Raw genomic sequence first — 16,865 nt, 5'->3', positions numbered from 1 at the left:
AGGAGGCAGATCAGGTGGTCTGGTGTTCCCATCTCTTTCAGAATTTTCCACAGTTTATTGTGATCCACATAGTCAAAGGCTTTAGTGTAGTCAGTGAAGCAGAAGTAGACCTTTTTCTTGAATTCTCTTGCTTTTTGATTGAATATATTTTTTCTGTTTATAGGCCACTAGTGATTTTAGTACACTGCCCTTTGCCCATATTTCTTTTTGAATGTTCAGCTATTACTTACGTGTACCAATTCCTTACATATTACTGATTGCAAACTTTGTCAGTTACATGTGCTGCTAATATCTGTTCAATCTGTGGCCTGTCTTCCACTCTTTGTAATGCCTTTTTTTAAGTTGGTATTCCTAATTTAGTTGAGTCTACATTCTCTTTGGGGAGGGTATGCATTTAATTCTTTATAATTATGCTCTTGTACTCCAAGATCATAAAGATATATTTACAAGGTATTTACCAGACAGCTAACATTTTAAGGTTGCGTGTAAGCATTTGATTCTTTAATACTGATTATTTTTGCTTAGGCTGTGAAAATGAATTTAGATTCATCCTTCTTTCTGTGGATAACAGCTTGTCCCAGAAGAACATTGCATTATTCCCCTGCATACCTCCAGTGATGGCTCTATCATATATAAAATGCCTACTTAAACATGCTCCCCTTTTAAATCCATGATTTTCATTTGTCTCTTTCTTTATGCCTTTTTCATTATCCTAAATTAAGATATGATTTGATAATTCAAGGAGAAATCACCTTACTTTGTCCCTGTTCAACATTATTTTCTCTATTCTCTGTATTGTCCACTTAAATTTCAGATGACTTTCATCAAATTTCATGAAAATATCTTTTGTGATTTTGATCAGCCCTGAACAAACAGATGATAGTGCAAAATTAGGAATACTCTCACCATTGGTTTTACTTATTCATGATCATGGTATACATTTTCACTTATTTCAGATTTTTTAAATGTTTTCCTCTAAAATTTAATCCTTTTCTGAATTACAGTCTCATTTACCTAATAGATTTGTTTTTATGTATTTTATATGTTACATTAGAATTTGTAAATGATCTCTTTTAAAAAAATATTTTAACTGTTGATAATATATGGAATAAACTTTTTATATTTATGTTAAATTCAATAAACTTATTAAATCTGTTATTATTAATAATGCAATGCACCTTTAGATTCCTTTGGTTCTTCTTCTAAATTTGCCATCTGTCTTTTAAAACTTTTCTTCCCCTCCTTTTCTCATTCTCAGCCTTTTTTCTTGTTCTGCTGGCTGGAATTTGGCAAAATCTTCACTAGAAATACTAGTGCCATTCATTTACGTATTTATCAATTATATTTGACTTGGAGAACCACAGGTACTAAATATGTGGTAGATGCTATGAGGCTTACAAGGTGTGAGATTACATCCTGCTATTAAAGGAGTTATCCACATGCCAAGGTAAAAGCAAAAGTGATAGTCAGTCGTGTCTGACTCTTTGCCACCCATGGACTGTAGTCTGCCAGGCTCCTCTGCTCATGGAATTCTCCAGGCAAGAATACCAGAGTGGGTTGCCTTGCCCTCCTCCAGGGGATCTTCCCTACCCAGAGATCAAAGGACTGTCTCTTATATCTCCTGCACTGGCAGGTAGGTTCTTTACCACTAGTGCCACCTAGCAAGCACATCAATCTCTCAACTGTTATTGGCCCAGGTTCATCTTGGCTGACCCACATGAAGCCAAAACACTAGACGCCCAGGTTTGCCGCAGAAAGTGAAAGTGAAAGTCGCTCAGTCGTGTCCAACTCTTTGCGACCCCATGGACTGTAGTCCATGGAATTCTCCAGGCCAGAATACTGGAGTGGGTAGTTTCCTTCTCTAGGAGATCTTTCCAACCCAGGGATCAAACCCAGGTCTCCCACATTGCAGGTGAATTCTTTACCAGCTGAGCCATCAGGGAAGCCCAAGCATACTTGAGTGGGTAGCCTCTGCTTTCTCCAGCAGATCTTCCCTACCCAGGAATTGAACTGGGGTCTCCTGCATTGCAGGCGGATTCTTTACCAGCTGAGCCACAAGGGAAGCTCGTTTGCATCAGAGAAGGGGTTTATTTGCAAGGCAATCAAGCAAAGAGATGAGAGATCTTCTGCCCATTTTTAAAATTTTGTTGTTTGTGTTTTTCATATTGAGTTGCTTGAACTGTTTATATATTGTGAATATTAATGGTTTACTGATTATTTTGTTTGCATATATTTTCTTCCATTCAGCACGTTATCTTTTTCTTTCGTCACCGATTCTCTTTTGTTTGTTTGTTTTTTCTGTAAGAAGATTTTAAGGTTAATTAATCCATTTGTTTATTTTTGCTTTTGTTTCCACAGATCTGAGTATGCATTGCTACAATATATGTCAAAGAGTGTTCTGACTGTGTTTTCTTCTAGTTTTATTGTTTCTGGCCTGCATGTCAGTCTTTAATCCATTTTGAGTTTATGTAAGTGTGTGGGGTGTGAAAACGTTTTAACTTCATTCTTTTATGTAGCTGTCCAGTTTTACCAGTACTACTTATTGAAGACAATCTTTTCTAAACTGTGTATTCTTGCATTCTTTGTCATAGTTTAACTGACTATGTTTTTGTGGGTTTATTTCTAGACTCTCAATTGTATGTCCATTTTTGTGGCAATACCATTCTGTTTTGATTATTATAGATCTGTATTAATAATATTAACTGACGTCAGAGAGTATGACACCTTTAGCTTTGTGGGTTTTTTTTTTTTTTATTCTTTTGAATGCTTTTTACTATCTAGGGTCTTCTGTGCCTTTCGCATAAATTTTAGAACTATTTGTTCTAGTTCTGTGAAAATTGTTGTAGGCATTCGATAGGGCCTGCATTAAATCTCTAGTACAGACCTTTTAGCAATATTAATTCTAGAAATGGCCCATGAGAGGAACAAAAAATGAATTCACAGACTTGACTAGCAGAGATGCAACACCCAAATTCTTCTTTGCAAGTCATGTGCTTTGCAGTCAAATATTCTCCTTAAATATAGTTAACTTATTGGTTTATTTTCATAAGCAAAAAGTATCTCTTCTTAACTTTTCCAGTATGTTTGAATTAGTGTCTTTTACTTTAAAGCAGAACAATACTAACAGGCACACAGAAAATGTGGATTCTCTTGTGATCTCAGGTATGGTTGCTGGTGAACACTAATTTCTGGAAAAGGTGTATTTCTATAATTTCTATAATTCAATTGAGAAATGTAAAGACTAAATCAAAGTGGGATAATGCAAAGTCTTGGAAGAAATATTTTAATAAATAAATTCCACATGAATATTAAAAAGTACATTCATAATACATGTCTTAAAAAATTTAGAGAAAACTAAAAAAATTCAACAAAATATGTGCTGGACATATTCAATAAAAAATATACAGAGCAATGGTAAGAGAAGTTAAAAAGACCTTAGTAAAATAGCATGGAGGGATTCTGGGGGAGGGGAAATGGTCTGTGTCTTGATTCTCTTGCTGGTTGCATGGGTTAAAAACTTGTCACAATGTACTGAAATATGGACCTAAATTGGTGCATTTTGTTTTGGTATGTTATGCCTCAAAGTTGCTTTTAAAAGTTGCACGATTGCAGGAATCTGGTTGAAGGGAGATGCTGGTTTTTCTGCTCAGTTTCTCTGTCAGGGACAGATGAGAAGCAGCCATGAACCCCTGAGGAGTCTCTGGGTCTGGATCAATGAATGTGCTGAGCCAGGTGATCAGGGTCCCCATGGAAGACAGTTGATCCTTATGTCTGAAGGCACAGCTTTGCCAGATGAAAAGCGCGGAACTGCATGTTTTAATAAAGATGGTCAGAAACCCATCAAGGTCACATCCTGTGTCTCCTTTGCCAGATACTCTGCAAACTGGGGAATGTGAGACCCTTACAGCTTCCTGCCCCGTCCTTGGGTTTGTATTCCCACCAGTTATTTTCCACCTCCTCTTCTGCTCATCCTGTGTTGCCATTTAAAGATTTTTCTTTCTGGTTTATGCTCTTTCAAGGTGGGTTTCTGTCAATTCCTACCCTCCTACTACACCACTGATTTCCTGAGCTGCGTCCACGGTGAGTTTGTGTTCTGAGAAGAGCTGGCGTGCAGCACTGTGGACTAGCTGCTGGCACAGAAATACAGAGCCGAGTCCGCTGCCTCGGTGGAGTTGATTTCCAGACTGCAGGGTGAGTTTTGGGGGCACTCAGCTGAAAATCGCTGTTTGAACACGGCTGTATCTTCTGTAATTTTTCCATTCCACAAATGAACCAAAAACTCAAATGCTTCCAGCTTCTTGCGATACCAGTAAACAAGAGTATGTCCTTTTATGGGGACACAATCCATCTTTGCTTTCTGGTCTTTTCCTTTGACCAGATGACTAGGACTCTGGGTGACCTCAGTGTCCATGGAGCCTGTAAGGAAAGAGACAGAAAGTTCACAAAAAGCTCTATAGGGAGCCTGATTTTGCAGTTGTAGTAGAAAGTCCTAAAATTTGAATCCAGTACATTTGCCTCACCTGCTCCGCAGAGAAAAAGAGCCACACAGCACAGGAGGCGGAGGCACATGGCTGACGCAGGGAGAAGGCAGGGCGGAGGCTTTTCCCCTCAGGCTCCTCATCCCCTTCAGCACCTCCTTGTGACCTGGTCGCTTCCTGTGATCATCCCAGTCCCCGGGTACCTGAGACTCTAACATTTCATAGGCTGACAGGACAAGGGAAGCTGATGAAATAACCAGTATGCATTCCAAACTGCTTTAATTTTCTGTTTCCTGATTCTGCTCTTCCACCATTTCTTTAAATATAAAAATCATTTCTCATGACCAATTTATTTGCTTTTTCAGTTTGTCAGTTTGCCCCCTCTCCTCCTCCCTTCCCTCTCAAACAATGAACCGTATAACTTGCTGTATGTCAATCATAACTTCTACTGCACTTACAAAATGGTATAGTAGCTACTTTATGTTAACAAACCAAATTTTGAACTATACAGAAGAAATATTTGTGATGAACCTGCAATGGATCTAGACAAATAATAAAATGAATGATCTTGCCTGAAGCAATCAGTTTGGAAGGTAGATTTTCCCAGAGAATTATTCTTTTTCTCCTTATTATTTTTATTATTCTTGTTTTTATTCTTCTTCTTCTTATTTCTTTTATTCTTATTCTTATTTCTTATTATTCTTATTTTTCTTATTTTCTCCTTATTATTTTTCTAGATTCTATCCTTCTTTTCTACCAAGTCTAGGTAACCATAATCCTGAAGTTCAAATTTTTACTCACTTTCTATTACCACTTTAAGATTTATGTAAGAAACTGTAATTATTTATTAATCAGTGTTTTATGTCTTTGAAAATTATCTAAGGGGTTCATTCTGTTTATACTTTGTTCTGGTCATGTTCTTTTTTATTCAACAATGCGTCTGTGCCAATAACTCATGTTTTGCATATAATTTTATATAATTCAATTTCATTAATAAGTAGAATTCCATTTATTAGTTTGTCAGAATTTATTATCCATTCTAGAATTTATTCACAGTAGTTTTTTTCCTCTAGATTTTGGTACTACCTCAAATGGGACTACATTCTCATACCTTTCTTTATAAACCAAGTTGTAATATTTTTCTATACCTGGGAATATAAAAATTGAACCTTAGGGTCACCACATTAACTTTACATATTAAGACAATGCTTTCCAAATTAATTAAGTCAAATGATCTCAAGAACATTTTATTGTGTGTTTTCTAGTGTTACACATCTAGGACTCAATTGGCATAATTCTTTTCTTTTGCCAGTCTGTTAGGATAAAATGGTATCTGACTGTAGTCTTAGTTTGCATTTTTATGATTGTTATTTTTTTTAATATTGTTTTATATTGTTATATTGTTGAATATATTTTTTTCTGTTTACAGGCCACTAGTGTTTTCTGTACACTGCTATGCCCATATTTCTTTTTGATTTGTTAGCTATTACTTATTTGTAACAGTTCCTTATATATTCTGGTTACCAAATTTTGTCAGTTACATTTGTTACTAATACCTTTTGATTTTGTGGCTTGTGTTTCACTCTTTGTAATTTTTTAAAAATATGTTTATGTATTTCTTTGGCTGCTCAGGGTCTTGGCTGTGGCACACAGGCTCATTGTTGCAGCCTGTGGGATCTAGTTCCCTGGCCAGGGATGGAACCTGGGCCCCCTGTACTGAGAACACCGAGACTTAGCCAACGGACCCCAGGGAAGTGACTTATTGATATTTCTAATTTAGTCGGCTCTACATTCTTTTTATGGAGTGTACACATTTAATTCTTTATAAGCAACGCTTTCATACTCCAAGGTCATAAAGATAAATTCACAAGTTATTTATCAAACAGCTGACATTTTGAATGTTGCACTAAAGCATTTAATTCTTGTATAATGTACACAATTTTAATTTTTAAAATCTTTTATAACAACTTGTCCCAGAAGAACATTTTGTGTAGTGCCTTATTCCTCTGCATACATGCAGTGATAGGTCTATCATATATAATATGCCTATATAAGCATGCTGCCCTTTCAAGTCTATGATTTTCCATTTGCAAATTCTTATGCCTTTTTCATTGTCCTAAATTAGGAAATGGTTTGGTGATTCAAAGAGAAACCACCTCACTTTCTACTAGTTCAATATTATTTTCCCTAGTCTCTCTTTATTCCACATAAATTTCAGTTTACTTTCATCAAATTTCATGACAATACCTATTGTGATTTTGTTTTGTGCTGCATTGAATTCATAGATAATAGTGCAGAAACACTACTGGTTTAATTTTTTCATGATCATGGTATAAATCTTCACTTATTTCAGATTTTTAAAATGTTTTCCTTTAAGATTTAATACTTTTCTGTATTAAAGTCTCATTTACCTAATCAATTTGTTTTTATGTATTTTATATGTTATTTTAGAATTTGTAAATGGTCTGTCCCTAAAAATATTTTTAACTGTTTGTTGCTAGAATATAGAAATAAACTGACTTTTTATATTTATGTTAAATTCAGTATTTATTAAATTTGCTGTTGTTAATAATGCAGTACTTCTTTAGATTCCTTTGGTTCTCCTTCTAAATTTGCCATCTATCTTTAATCACTTTTTCCCCTCCTTTTCTTATTCACACTCTTTTTTCTTGTTCTGCTGGTTTGAAATTCAGCACAATCTTGACAGAAATTATGGTCACATTCATTTACTTATTCATCAGCTATGTTTGACATAGACAACTACAGATACTGCATATGAGGTAGATGCTATGGGGGTTACAAAGTGTAACATTAGATCTTACTATTAAAGGAGTTATTGGCATGGCAGGATATCTGCAAATCATTATCCCAAATGCTACTGGACCAGGTTCGTCTTGGCTGACCCACAGAGAGACAAAACACTAGATGCCCATGTTTGGAGCAAGAAGAGGTTTGTTTGCAAGGCAACAAAGAAAGGAGATGAGAGATCTTATGCCTAATTTTTAAGTGGGTTGTTTGTGTTTTTTAAATTGAATTGCCTGAACTGTTTAGATATTTTGGATATTAACACTTCACTGGTTTTATTGTTTGCAAATATTTTCTTCCATTCATCAGGTTGGATTTTTGTTTCCACAACGTTTTTTTTTTTTCCTCTTCTTTTTTTCTGTGAGAAGATTTTAATCTTGATTATGAAAGGTTGTTGCTGGACCACGAAAAGACGGCCAGGATTCTTGGCCTCCGGAGGAGAAGAATTCAATCCGGGGCCAGAGACGAGGCTTGATCGCTTAGAGCTTTTGTGTGATAAAGTTTTATTAAAGTATAAAGGAGATAGAGAAAGCTTCTGACATAGGCATCAGAAGCAGGCAGAAAAAGTACCCCCCCTTGCTCGTGTTAGCAATGGAATTATATATTCTCTAATTAATTATTACACTGAATCAAAAGAATGTCTGAAGGTTGGAAAGACCTCACCAGACCCACTCCCATAATTTACATTTTAGAATAACAAGATTAGCATTTGACAATAGAAAGATCCTCCAGACCCACTCCCATAATATACATTCTAAGATATCAGGATTAGTCCGAAGGTTTTCAGGAAGGAGAAACTGTCTTCCAGCTGGATACATTGTTGTTGTATAATCCCTAGTACAGAGTTTCAACTGAGTTGTGTATTTGACTAAGACTAAGGAATGCAGAGGAAAAAAAAAAAAGTTTGTCCTTTTTCTCCTCCTTGAGAATTCCAGACCCCTCTCTCCATGGGGACCCCTAGACTTCTTATCAACCTGCCTAGGAAATGACTCTCTCAATTATGTCCCATTTGTTTATTTTTGCTTTTGTTTCTTTTCTTTGTAGAGACAGATCAAAAGATACATTGCTACAATAGATTTCAAAGAATGTTCTGCCTGGGTTTTCTTCTGGGAGTTTTACGGTTTCTGGCCTTAAATGTTAGTCTTTAATCCATTTTGAGTTTATATTTGTGTATGGTGTGAGTAAATGTCCTAATTTAATTCTTTTATGTAGTTGTCCAGTTTTACTAGTACTACTTATTGAAGAGGAAGTTGTTTCCAAACTGTATATTCTTGCATTGTTTGCCATAGTTTAATTGACCATACATGCCTGGGATTATTTCTGGGCTCTCAGTTCTATGTCCATTTTTGTGCCTGTACCATTCTGTTTTGATTATTATAGCTTTGAGCATTCACTGACATCAGAGATTGTAATATCTCCAGCTTTGTTCTTTTTTTCTCTTGATTGCTTTCAATGTCTAGGGTCTCATACCAATTTTAGGACTATTTGTTTTAGTTCTGTTCATAGGCATTTTGATAGAGACTGCAGTAAATCTGTAGTACGGACCTTTTAACAATATTAATTGTAGAAATGGCCGATGGGAAGAAAAAGAAATGTATTCACAGACTTGACCAGCAGAGGGGCAGCACCCAAAGTTTTCTTTGCAAATCATGTGCTTTGTCAAATATTCTCCTTAATTATTCTTAACTCACTGGCTTATTTTCATACACAAAATATACTTCTTCTTAACTTTAACAATATGTTTGATTTAGTCTCTTTTACTTTAAAGCAGAGCAGTACTAACAGTCAGGCACACAGAAAATGAGGCTACTTTTGTGATCTCAGTTTTGGTTGCCGGTAAACACTAACTTCTAGAAAAGGTCCTTTTCTATAAACCTCTATCCTGAGGTTGAGACATCAACTGAGAAATGTAAAGACTAAATCAAAGTGGGAAAATGTAAAGTCTTCTCAGAAAATATTTTAATGAGTAAATTCCTTATGAGTATTAAAAAGGGCATTCATAATATATCTCTTAAAATAATTTTAGGAAAAACTAAGAAAAATTCAACAAAATATGTGCAGGACATGATTGATAAAGAAAAATATACAAAGCAATAGTTAGAGAAGTTTAAAGGACCTCAGTAAAATACCATGGAGGGTGTTTTAGGAAGGGGGAAATGTTCTGTATCTTGATTGTCATGCTGGTTACATGGGTGTAAAAACTTGTCAAAATACATCAATATATGACTAAAATGGGTGCATTTTGTTGTGGGTATGTTATGCCTCAAAGATGCTGTTAAAAGTTGCACGATTGCAGGAATCTGGACGAAGGAAGTTGCTTAGTTTCTTACAGCTTCCTGCCCCGTCTTGGGTTTGTGTTGCCACTAGCTGTTTCCCACCTCCCTTTCTGCTCATCCTGTGTTGCCATTTACAGATTTTTCTTTCTGGCTAATGCTCTTTCAAGGTGGGTTTCTGTTAGTTCCTACCCTCCTACTACACCACTGATTTCCTGAGCTGGGTCCACGGTGAGTGTGTGTTCTGAGAAGAGCTGGCGTGCAGCACTGTGGACTGGCTGCTGGCACAGAACTACAGAGCCGAGTCCGCTGCCTCGGTGGACTTGATTTCCAGGCTGCAGGGTGAGTTTTGGGGGCACTCAGCTGAAAATCGCTGTTTTGAACACAGCTGTATCTTCCACAATGTCTTGCTTCTGAAAGTAAACCAAAATCTTGAATGCTTCTTCCAGCTTCTTGCGATACCAGTAAACATAAGAGTGCCCTTTTCTGGGGACAGAATCCATCTTTCCTTTCTGGTCTTTTCCTTTGACCAGATGACTGGGACTCTGGGTGACCTCAGTGTCCATGGAGCCTGTAAGGAAAGAGAGAGAAAGTGCAGTGAAAACCCAGGAGAAAGCCTGGTTTTGCAGCCAAAGGAGAAAGTCCTGAAACTGGAATCCAATAAATTCACCTCACCTGCTCCCCAGAAAAAAAAAAAAGCCGCACAGTACAGGAGGCTGAAGCACATGGCTGGTTCAGGGAGAAAGCAGGGCAGGGACTTTTTCTCTAAGGCTCCTCATTCCCCTTCAGCACCTCCTTGTGACATGATTACTTTTTGTGGTCATTATATGGAAAATGAGACTAACATTGCACAGCCAGGGAGGGCAGAGAAAGCTGGTAAAACAACTAGTGTGGATTTCAAACTGCTTTAATTTTCTTTTTCCTGATTCTGCTCTTTCACCATTTCTTTGAAAATAAAAGTCATTTACATTTTAACAATTTATTTCCTTTTTTAACTTGTAAATTTGCCTCCTCCCTTCCCTCTCTGGCAACGAACCGTACAGCTTGCTGTTGTCAGTCATAGTTTCCGCTGCACTTAAAAAATCATATATCTGCCTCTTTAAATTAAAAAACTAAATGTTGAATTTATGTAAAATAATATTTATGATGAATATGCAATGCATTTAGGGAAACCATAAAAAGAACCCTCTTGTTTGAACGAATCAGCTTAGGAATTAGATTAGCACTAAGAATTTTTAAGCCCCTGTGTTATTTTTATAGATTTTATTGTTTTTCTACCATGTCCGTGTAACCATAGTCCTGAAGTTCATATTTTTATTCACTGGCTTTTCATTATAGTTTTTCTCATTTATGTAAGAATCTGCAAATTTTGTGTTAATCAGTGTTGTATGTCTTTTAAATTTATTTGTGGGAGTTCTTTTTCTTGGCCATGCTCTTTTTTCATTCAACATATCCTATGATATTAAATCATGTTGTCTCATGTAGTTTTAGATAAATCAGTTTCACTAATATGTAGGATTCCATTTATTCATTTGTCAGAATCTATTATCCATTTAACCTCATGTACCCTAATTGTTCTTTTTTTTTTAATCTAGATTTTAATGCTACTACAAATAGGACTGTATCCTTACACAATTCTTTACATACTTAGGTGTAAAGTTTCTTTATACCTGGGATTGTGAAAATTGAGCCTTAGGGCCACCATGTCTATTTTACATAGCAACACAAAATGGTTTCCAAATTAATTAAGCAAATAAATAGTCCCACCACAGTTTATGAACTATATTCAAATGTTCCTCATCTAGCACTCATCTGGCACGGACTGTTCTTTTAATTTTGTCAGCCTATTAGGTTAAAGGGGTATCTCACTATAACATTAGTTTGCATTTTTATGACTGCTAAGGATATTGATATTCTGAATTAATACATTTATAGGCCACTGGTTTTTCTGTGTATTGCTCTTTTCTCATATTTTTGATAGATTAACTATCATTTATTTGTAACTGTTCTTTATATATCTCAGATACTAAACTTTGTCATTTACATGCAGGCTAATATCTTTTCAATTTGTAACTTGTGTTTTAACTCTTTGTAAATTTTTTGTTGCTATTTCTTATTTAGTAAAGTCTATCATTCTTTTTTTGAGAGGGTGTGAATTCTTTAATTCTTTATAAGCAATGTTTTCATAGCTCAAGTTCATAAAAATATATTCCTATAATATTTACCAAATACTTAATAATTTAAATGTTGCATTTAAGCATTTAATCCTTTTAGAATTTTTTTTTTTTTGCTTTTGTTGTGAGAAAGAGTTTAAGTTAATCTTTCTTTCTGTGGAGAACCACTTGTCCCAGAAGAACTTGTTGTATATTGCATTACTCCCCTACATACCTGCAGTGGTGGCTTTACCATATATTGAGTGCCTATATATGCATAGTGCTATTTTAAATTTATGATTTTCCATTTGTCCACTTAGTTATACAAAATTATAAAATAATCTGATGATTAGATTGCAAATTCACATCACTTTGTAGTTCTTTAATATTATCTTGAGTATTCTTTCCTCTTTTTTCCACTTAAATTTTTGACTACTTTCGTCAAATTTCATGAAATTCCTTTTGTGACTTTGTTTAGTGCTACAGTGAATACATAGATGATAGTGCTGAAATTGGAATACTTTTAGTACTGGTTTCATTTATTCATGATCATGGCATATAACTTCACTTATTTCAGATTTTAAAATGCCTTCCTCTGAAATTTAATAAATTCCTGAATTGTTCATCTTTGTATAGATTTAGGTGTATTATCTTTTATATTTTCTGTTACTAAATGATCTCTCTTTAAAAATCTATTGCTAGTATATGGGAATAAACTGACTTTATGTTAATTTTTGTTAACTTATTAAATGTTATTATAAATAATGCAATGCTTCTTTAGATTCCTTTGCACCTTCTAAACTTGTCATCTGTCTATAATCATTCTTTCCCCCTTCTTTTTTCATTCTCACGCGTTTTTCTTATTTTACTAGGCTGGAAATTCAGCACAATGTGAAATAAAAATAGTGATGACATTCAATGACTTACTTATCAATTACCTATGACCAGAACAACTATAGGTACTATATACTGTGATACATGCTCTGGGGATTGGGAAGTGTAAGATTAGATTCTTGCTATTTTCAAGACCTATTGACATCCCAGGATAGCTGCAACTCATTCTCCCAACTGTTACCAGGTTCATTTTGCCCTAAGTACAAGGATCCAAATTGCTGAGACTCTGATGTTTGCAGCAAAGAAAGGTCTTCTTCTCAAGCCAGCCAAGCGGGAGTATCCCACCCCCGACCCCCGACCCCGTCGGGTTGACTCTGTGACCCATGGACTGTAGCCCGCCAGGCTCCTCTGTCCATGGGATTCTCCAGGCAAGAATACTAGAGTGAGTTGTTGTTTCCTTCTCCAGGGGATCTTCCCGACCCAGGGATTGAACCCATGTCTCCTGCATTGGCCTGCAGGTTCTTTACCACTGAGCCACCAGGGAAAGCGAGACCTCAAATCCTCTTCCGCAAAGGCGCACAGGGTGTTTACAGGGTCATGAATGGAGCATGACATGATGGTCTGAGATACAGGCTTACTGGTGGCTCAGTGGTAAAGCAATCCGCCCTGCCAATGCAAGGGATGCGGGTTCAATCCCTGGGTTGAGGTGATTCCCTGGAGAAGGAAATGGCAACCCACTCCGGTATTCTTGCCTGGAGAGTCCCAATTACAGAGGAGCCTGGCGGGCTACATCCATGGGGTCACAAAGTGTCAGACACGACATAGCTACTGAGCACGTGCCATGGGGAGCCTGGGGCGCTTGGGAAGCTTGGGGAAAGGTGACTGCAAAAACGTGCATGCGTTGTCTTTCTCTGCTGGGTAACTGAGCTCTAACCTCTGCCCGTTCACCACAGCAGTGCTCAGCAACATCTGAGAATGGAGTCTTGGGTCCTCTGAGGTCAAAAGGTCACCAAGCAGACACTTCCCTAGGAGGAGGGTTGCTGATTCTAACCAGTCTCAACCAGTTCGGTTCAAACTAGACACCGCTGACTCTGGGCTCTGCCGCACTACCGGCCGTTTGCTGGAAAATAACTCGGGCAAATATTCGGGAAACATGCCACTTGGAGGCCAAGCAAGTCTTAAAACGACCTTGATTAGTGAAGGCAGGAGCAATAGATTTGATTAATCCTTACTCACATTGCCACAACCACTACCTAAAGGATCTCACCTGAGTTTCCGGAAGTATCGGACAACTTCTCCAGTGAAGGAAGGTCCCTGCAGCTCGCTATGCTCTGAAGGGTTTACAGAAAGACCCACATCACCCCCTAGTGGTCAAGTGAAAGTCGCTCAGTCGTGTCCGACTCTGCGACCCCAAGTCCATGGAATTCTCCAGGCCAGATTACTGGAGTGGGTAGCCTTTCCCTTCTCCAGGGAATCTTCCCAACCCAGGGATCGAACCCAGGTCTCCCGTATTGCAGGCGGATTCTTTACCGGCTGAGCCATAAGGGAAGCCCAAGAACACTGGAGTAGGTAGCCGATCCCTTCTCCAGTGGATCTTCCCGATCCAGGAATTGAACCGGAGTCTCCTGCACTGCAGGCGAATTCTTTACCAAAGGGAAGCCCTGATAAGTCTGATTGACTGATTGAGTAGATGGTCAAAGGGGCACACTTCTCATCGGCCCTCTGGTCTCAGGTGGTCTTCACCTCCTGTGTGGCGAGTGGAAAGTTGCTTTCTCCACACTGCACACTGGCAGCCAGACACCCCAGGAATCATCAGGACTGGGAAACATGCAGCCATCGGTGTGGTGACCTGCTGGAGTACTGAAGAGATTTGTTACTAGTACTTAGTTACACAGTCACTAATCCAGTATTGCTTGGTGTTATTGATCAGTAAATTAAATTTAATCTCTGAGGGCCACATTCAAGGTGAGTGGGCTCCTCAGATCTCTGTTCTCAGTTCTCTGATCTTTTCTTTGTATATTCTGTCATTAAGGGATCAAGAAGGCACTTTCATTCTTCCAATTATGGAAATTGTCCCAAATTTTTACCTTCATCCAGGTCCATTTTTTTGAGCCCCTGACTCCTACATACCACTGCTTTCTGCATATTTCTGGTGAGATTTCTCTCTCAGAGGCATCCCCAATGTCAAGAAAATCATGATCTTCTTCCCACTTGGTCCTCCTGATTCATCTGACTTGTAGTCAAAACCTTCCTCTCCATCTATTGCCTCTTGTGAGAAATCAGTTACCCAGGTCTTTGATTTTATTTCCTAATTATGTTTTAAAACTCTCATTTCTAGCACTGCCACCATCATCGTCCTAGCTTCAATATCCCTTCAGTTTGTTTTATTGTCTCTCCTCTTTGATCTCACGTGTGTGTTGTTGTTGTTTAGACACTAAGGCATGTCTGAGACTCTTTTGTGACCCCATGGACTGCAGCACACCAGGCTTCCCTGTCTGTCACTATCTCACTGAGTTTGCTTAAACTTGGGTCCACTGAGTCACTGGTGCCATCCAACCATCTCATCTTCTGTTGCTCCTTTCTCCTCTTGCCCTCTATCTTTCCCAGCATCAGGGTCTTTTCCAACAAGTCAGCTCTTCACCCCAGGTGGTCAAAGTATTGGAGCTTCTGCTTCAGCATCAGTCCTTCCAGTGAATATTCAGGACTGATTTCCTTTAGGATTGACTGGTTGGATCTCCTTGCAGTCCATGGAACTCTCAAGAGTCTTCTCCAGCACCACAATTTGAAAGACTCTCTCTAACACTATATTTCTAAGCTTTTTATATTTTGCTAATCAAATGGATATCAACTTACATATAATTGCATCTTTCTCCATGTTTCTTGATCACCAGTATATCAATGTTTATTGATTACAGATGTTTCTTCTCCAAAGAGTATGTTAATATCTTTTGCTTATTTTTATTGGGCTACACAAGATTCACGGTCAGTGTGTGATTTTCTTTTTTCCCTAGAAAAGGACTTTCCTAGGGGTTTACACTCAGTGCTTAACTTACTACCTTGTGGCTTCCGACAGAACTTTCTAGTTTTGCAGACAAGCCTTGTTGCCTGAAGTCTTTCTTATTTATCCTCCCTATCTTCTCCTCCCTCTGATCCCTTTGTGAAGGTTCTGGGCATGCTCTGTACTTGGGTGTAGAGGGTTGCCCCGTCCAGTCCTACTCTGTTCCTTCATCAACCTCAATACTGTGTATAGCACATCCCTGAATTCTTTCATGAGTGAACATCTCTACTTGGCTGCCTAATGATTCCATTTGTCTTGAGAGTCTAGGATGGTGACAAGACAGTGCTGAATTTTCTTGGAGGAAAAAACTCCAGCGTTTATTATAACATGACTCAGTCACGTCTGACTCTTTGTGATCCCATGGACTATAGCCTGCCAGGCTCCTCTGTCCATGGAATTTTCCAGGCAAGATGCTGGAGTGGGTTGCCATTTCCTTCTCCAGGGAAACGTCTCAACCCAGGGATCAATCGAACTCCCACCTCCTGCATTGCAGACGGATTCCTTACTGTCTGAGCCACCAGGGAAGCCCATTATAGAAGTACTCAGTGCTTTATAGAAGCATTTTGGTATCTATCTACCTATAGGATTATGTGTCGGTTTATCTAAGAACATATGATCAGTATATGGGAAAATCAGAAAAAAAAAAAAATCCAGGTTTTATCATTTTCAGCCCAGGGAGCTTTCCAGGTTGGTTGGCCATTTATAGGCCTAGCTCCATTCCCATATGGCTAGTTGTCAAACACCATACCTTCTCCCTTCTCTGTACTCAGATATTTTTTCTCTCTTTCTCTCTCTACACACACAGCCACAGATGACTCAGTCAGAGAGGCTGTGGCTTTTCTCTCTCCACACCTCCTTCCACGGGGCCCCATGGTTCAGTGGGATGGGGAAGGGGGCTGCTACCAAGATTCTTGTCTGGGTCTCTGATCTCCGCCCAGCGCTGTGTCACTAGCACCGCAGAAGTAGAGACTGCTGTCTGCAGGATCCACACTTGTCACCATCAGAGATGAAAATGTTAGGTTTGGCTGACTGATGGGAAGCTTGTCCTTGTTATAACCTTGTTCGTATGTGGCATTAGCGCCCGTGTTAGAAGTTGCCATCAGCACAAGGCCTCGTTTCGGGAACTGACGGTACCAGAACATAGTTGTGGCTTGAAAGTCCACTGCATGGCACTGGATGGTCACAGAGGCTCCACTCTTACTGAGAGCCCTGCGGGGATGCTGAGAGACGAGAGCGCCAAGCCCAGAGCCTGCTGAGACAGAGG

The 16,865-nt window shown here is 38.3% G+C and overlaps 1 protein-coding gene and 2 gene segments (V, D, J or C); 1 reads left to right on the top strand and 2 right to left on the bottom strand.

Annotated features, from left to right (window-relative positions):
* The window catches only part of LOC145523662 (T cell receptor beta constant 2-like), a 121,624-nt gene that overhangs the window by 104,193 nt on the left and 566 nt on the right, over positions 1-16,865 (bottom strand). The window contains 1 exon segment of the C gene segment in view: positions 16,541-16,850. Coding sequence covers positions 16,541-16,743 — 203 coding nt within the window.
* Positions 4,124-4,631, bottom strand: LOC145523686 (putative non-functional T cell receptor beta variable 23-1). The segment is given in 2 exon segments: positions 4,124-4,416; positions 4,521-4,631. Coding segments are annotated over 2 exon segments (342 nt in total).
* Positions 9,627-16,865, top strand: part of LOC145523678 (uncharacterized) — a 106,192-nt gene continuing 98,953 nt past the window's right edge. For all 11 annotated transcript variants that reach the window (XR_014066816.1, XR_014066820.1, XR_014066818.1 and 8 more), the window contains exon 1: positions 9,627-9,898. The gene's annotated coding sequence lies outside the window, so the exon portion shown is untranslated. The remainder of the gene's footprint in view (positions 9,899-16,865) is intronic.

This window comes from Giraffa tippelskirchi, chromosome 10 (genome assembly GCF_054371585.1).
Source record: "Giraffa tippelskirchi isolate mGirTip1 chromosome 10, T2T-mGirTip1v1.2.pri, whole genome shotgun sequence".
NCBI lineage: Eukaryota > Metazoa > Chordata > Mammalia > Artiodactyla > Giraffidae > Giraffa > Giraffa tippelskirchi.
Note: the sequence above shows the minus strand (reverse complement) of the source record. Positions and strands in the feature narration are given on the sequence as shown.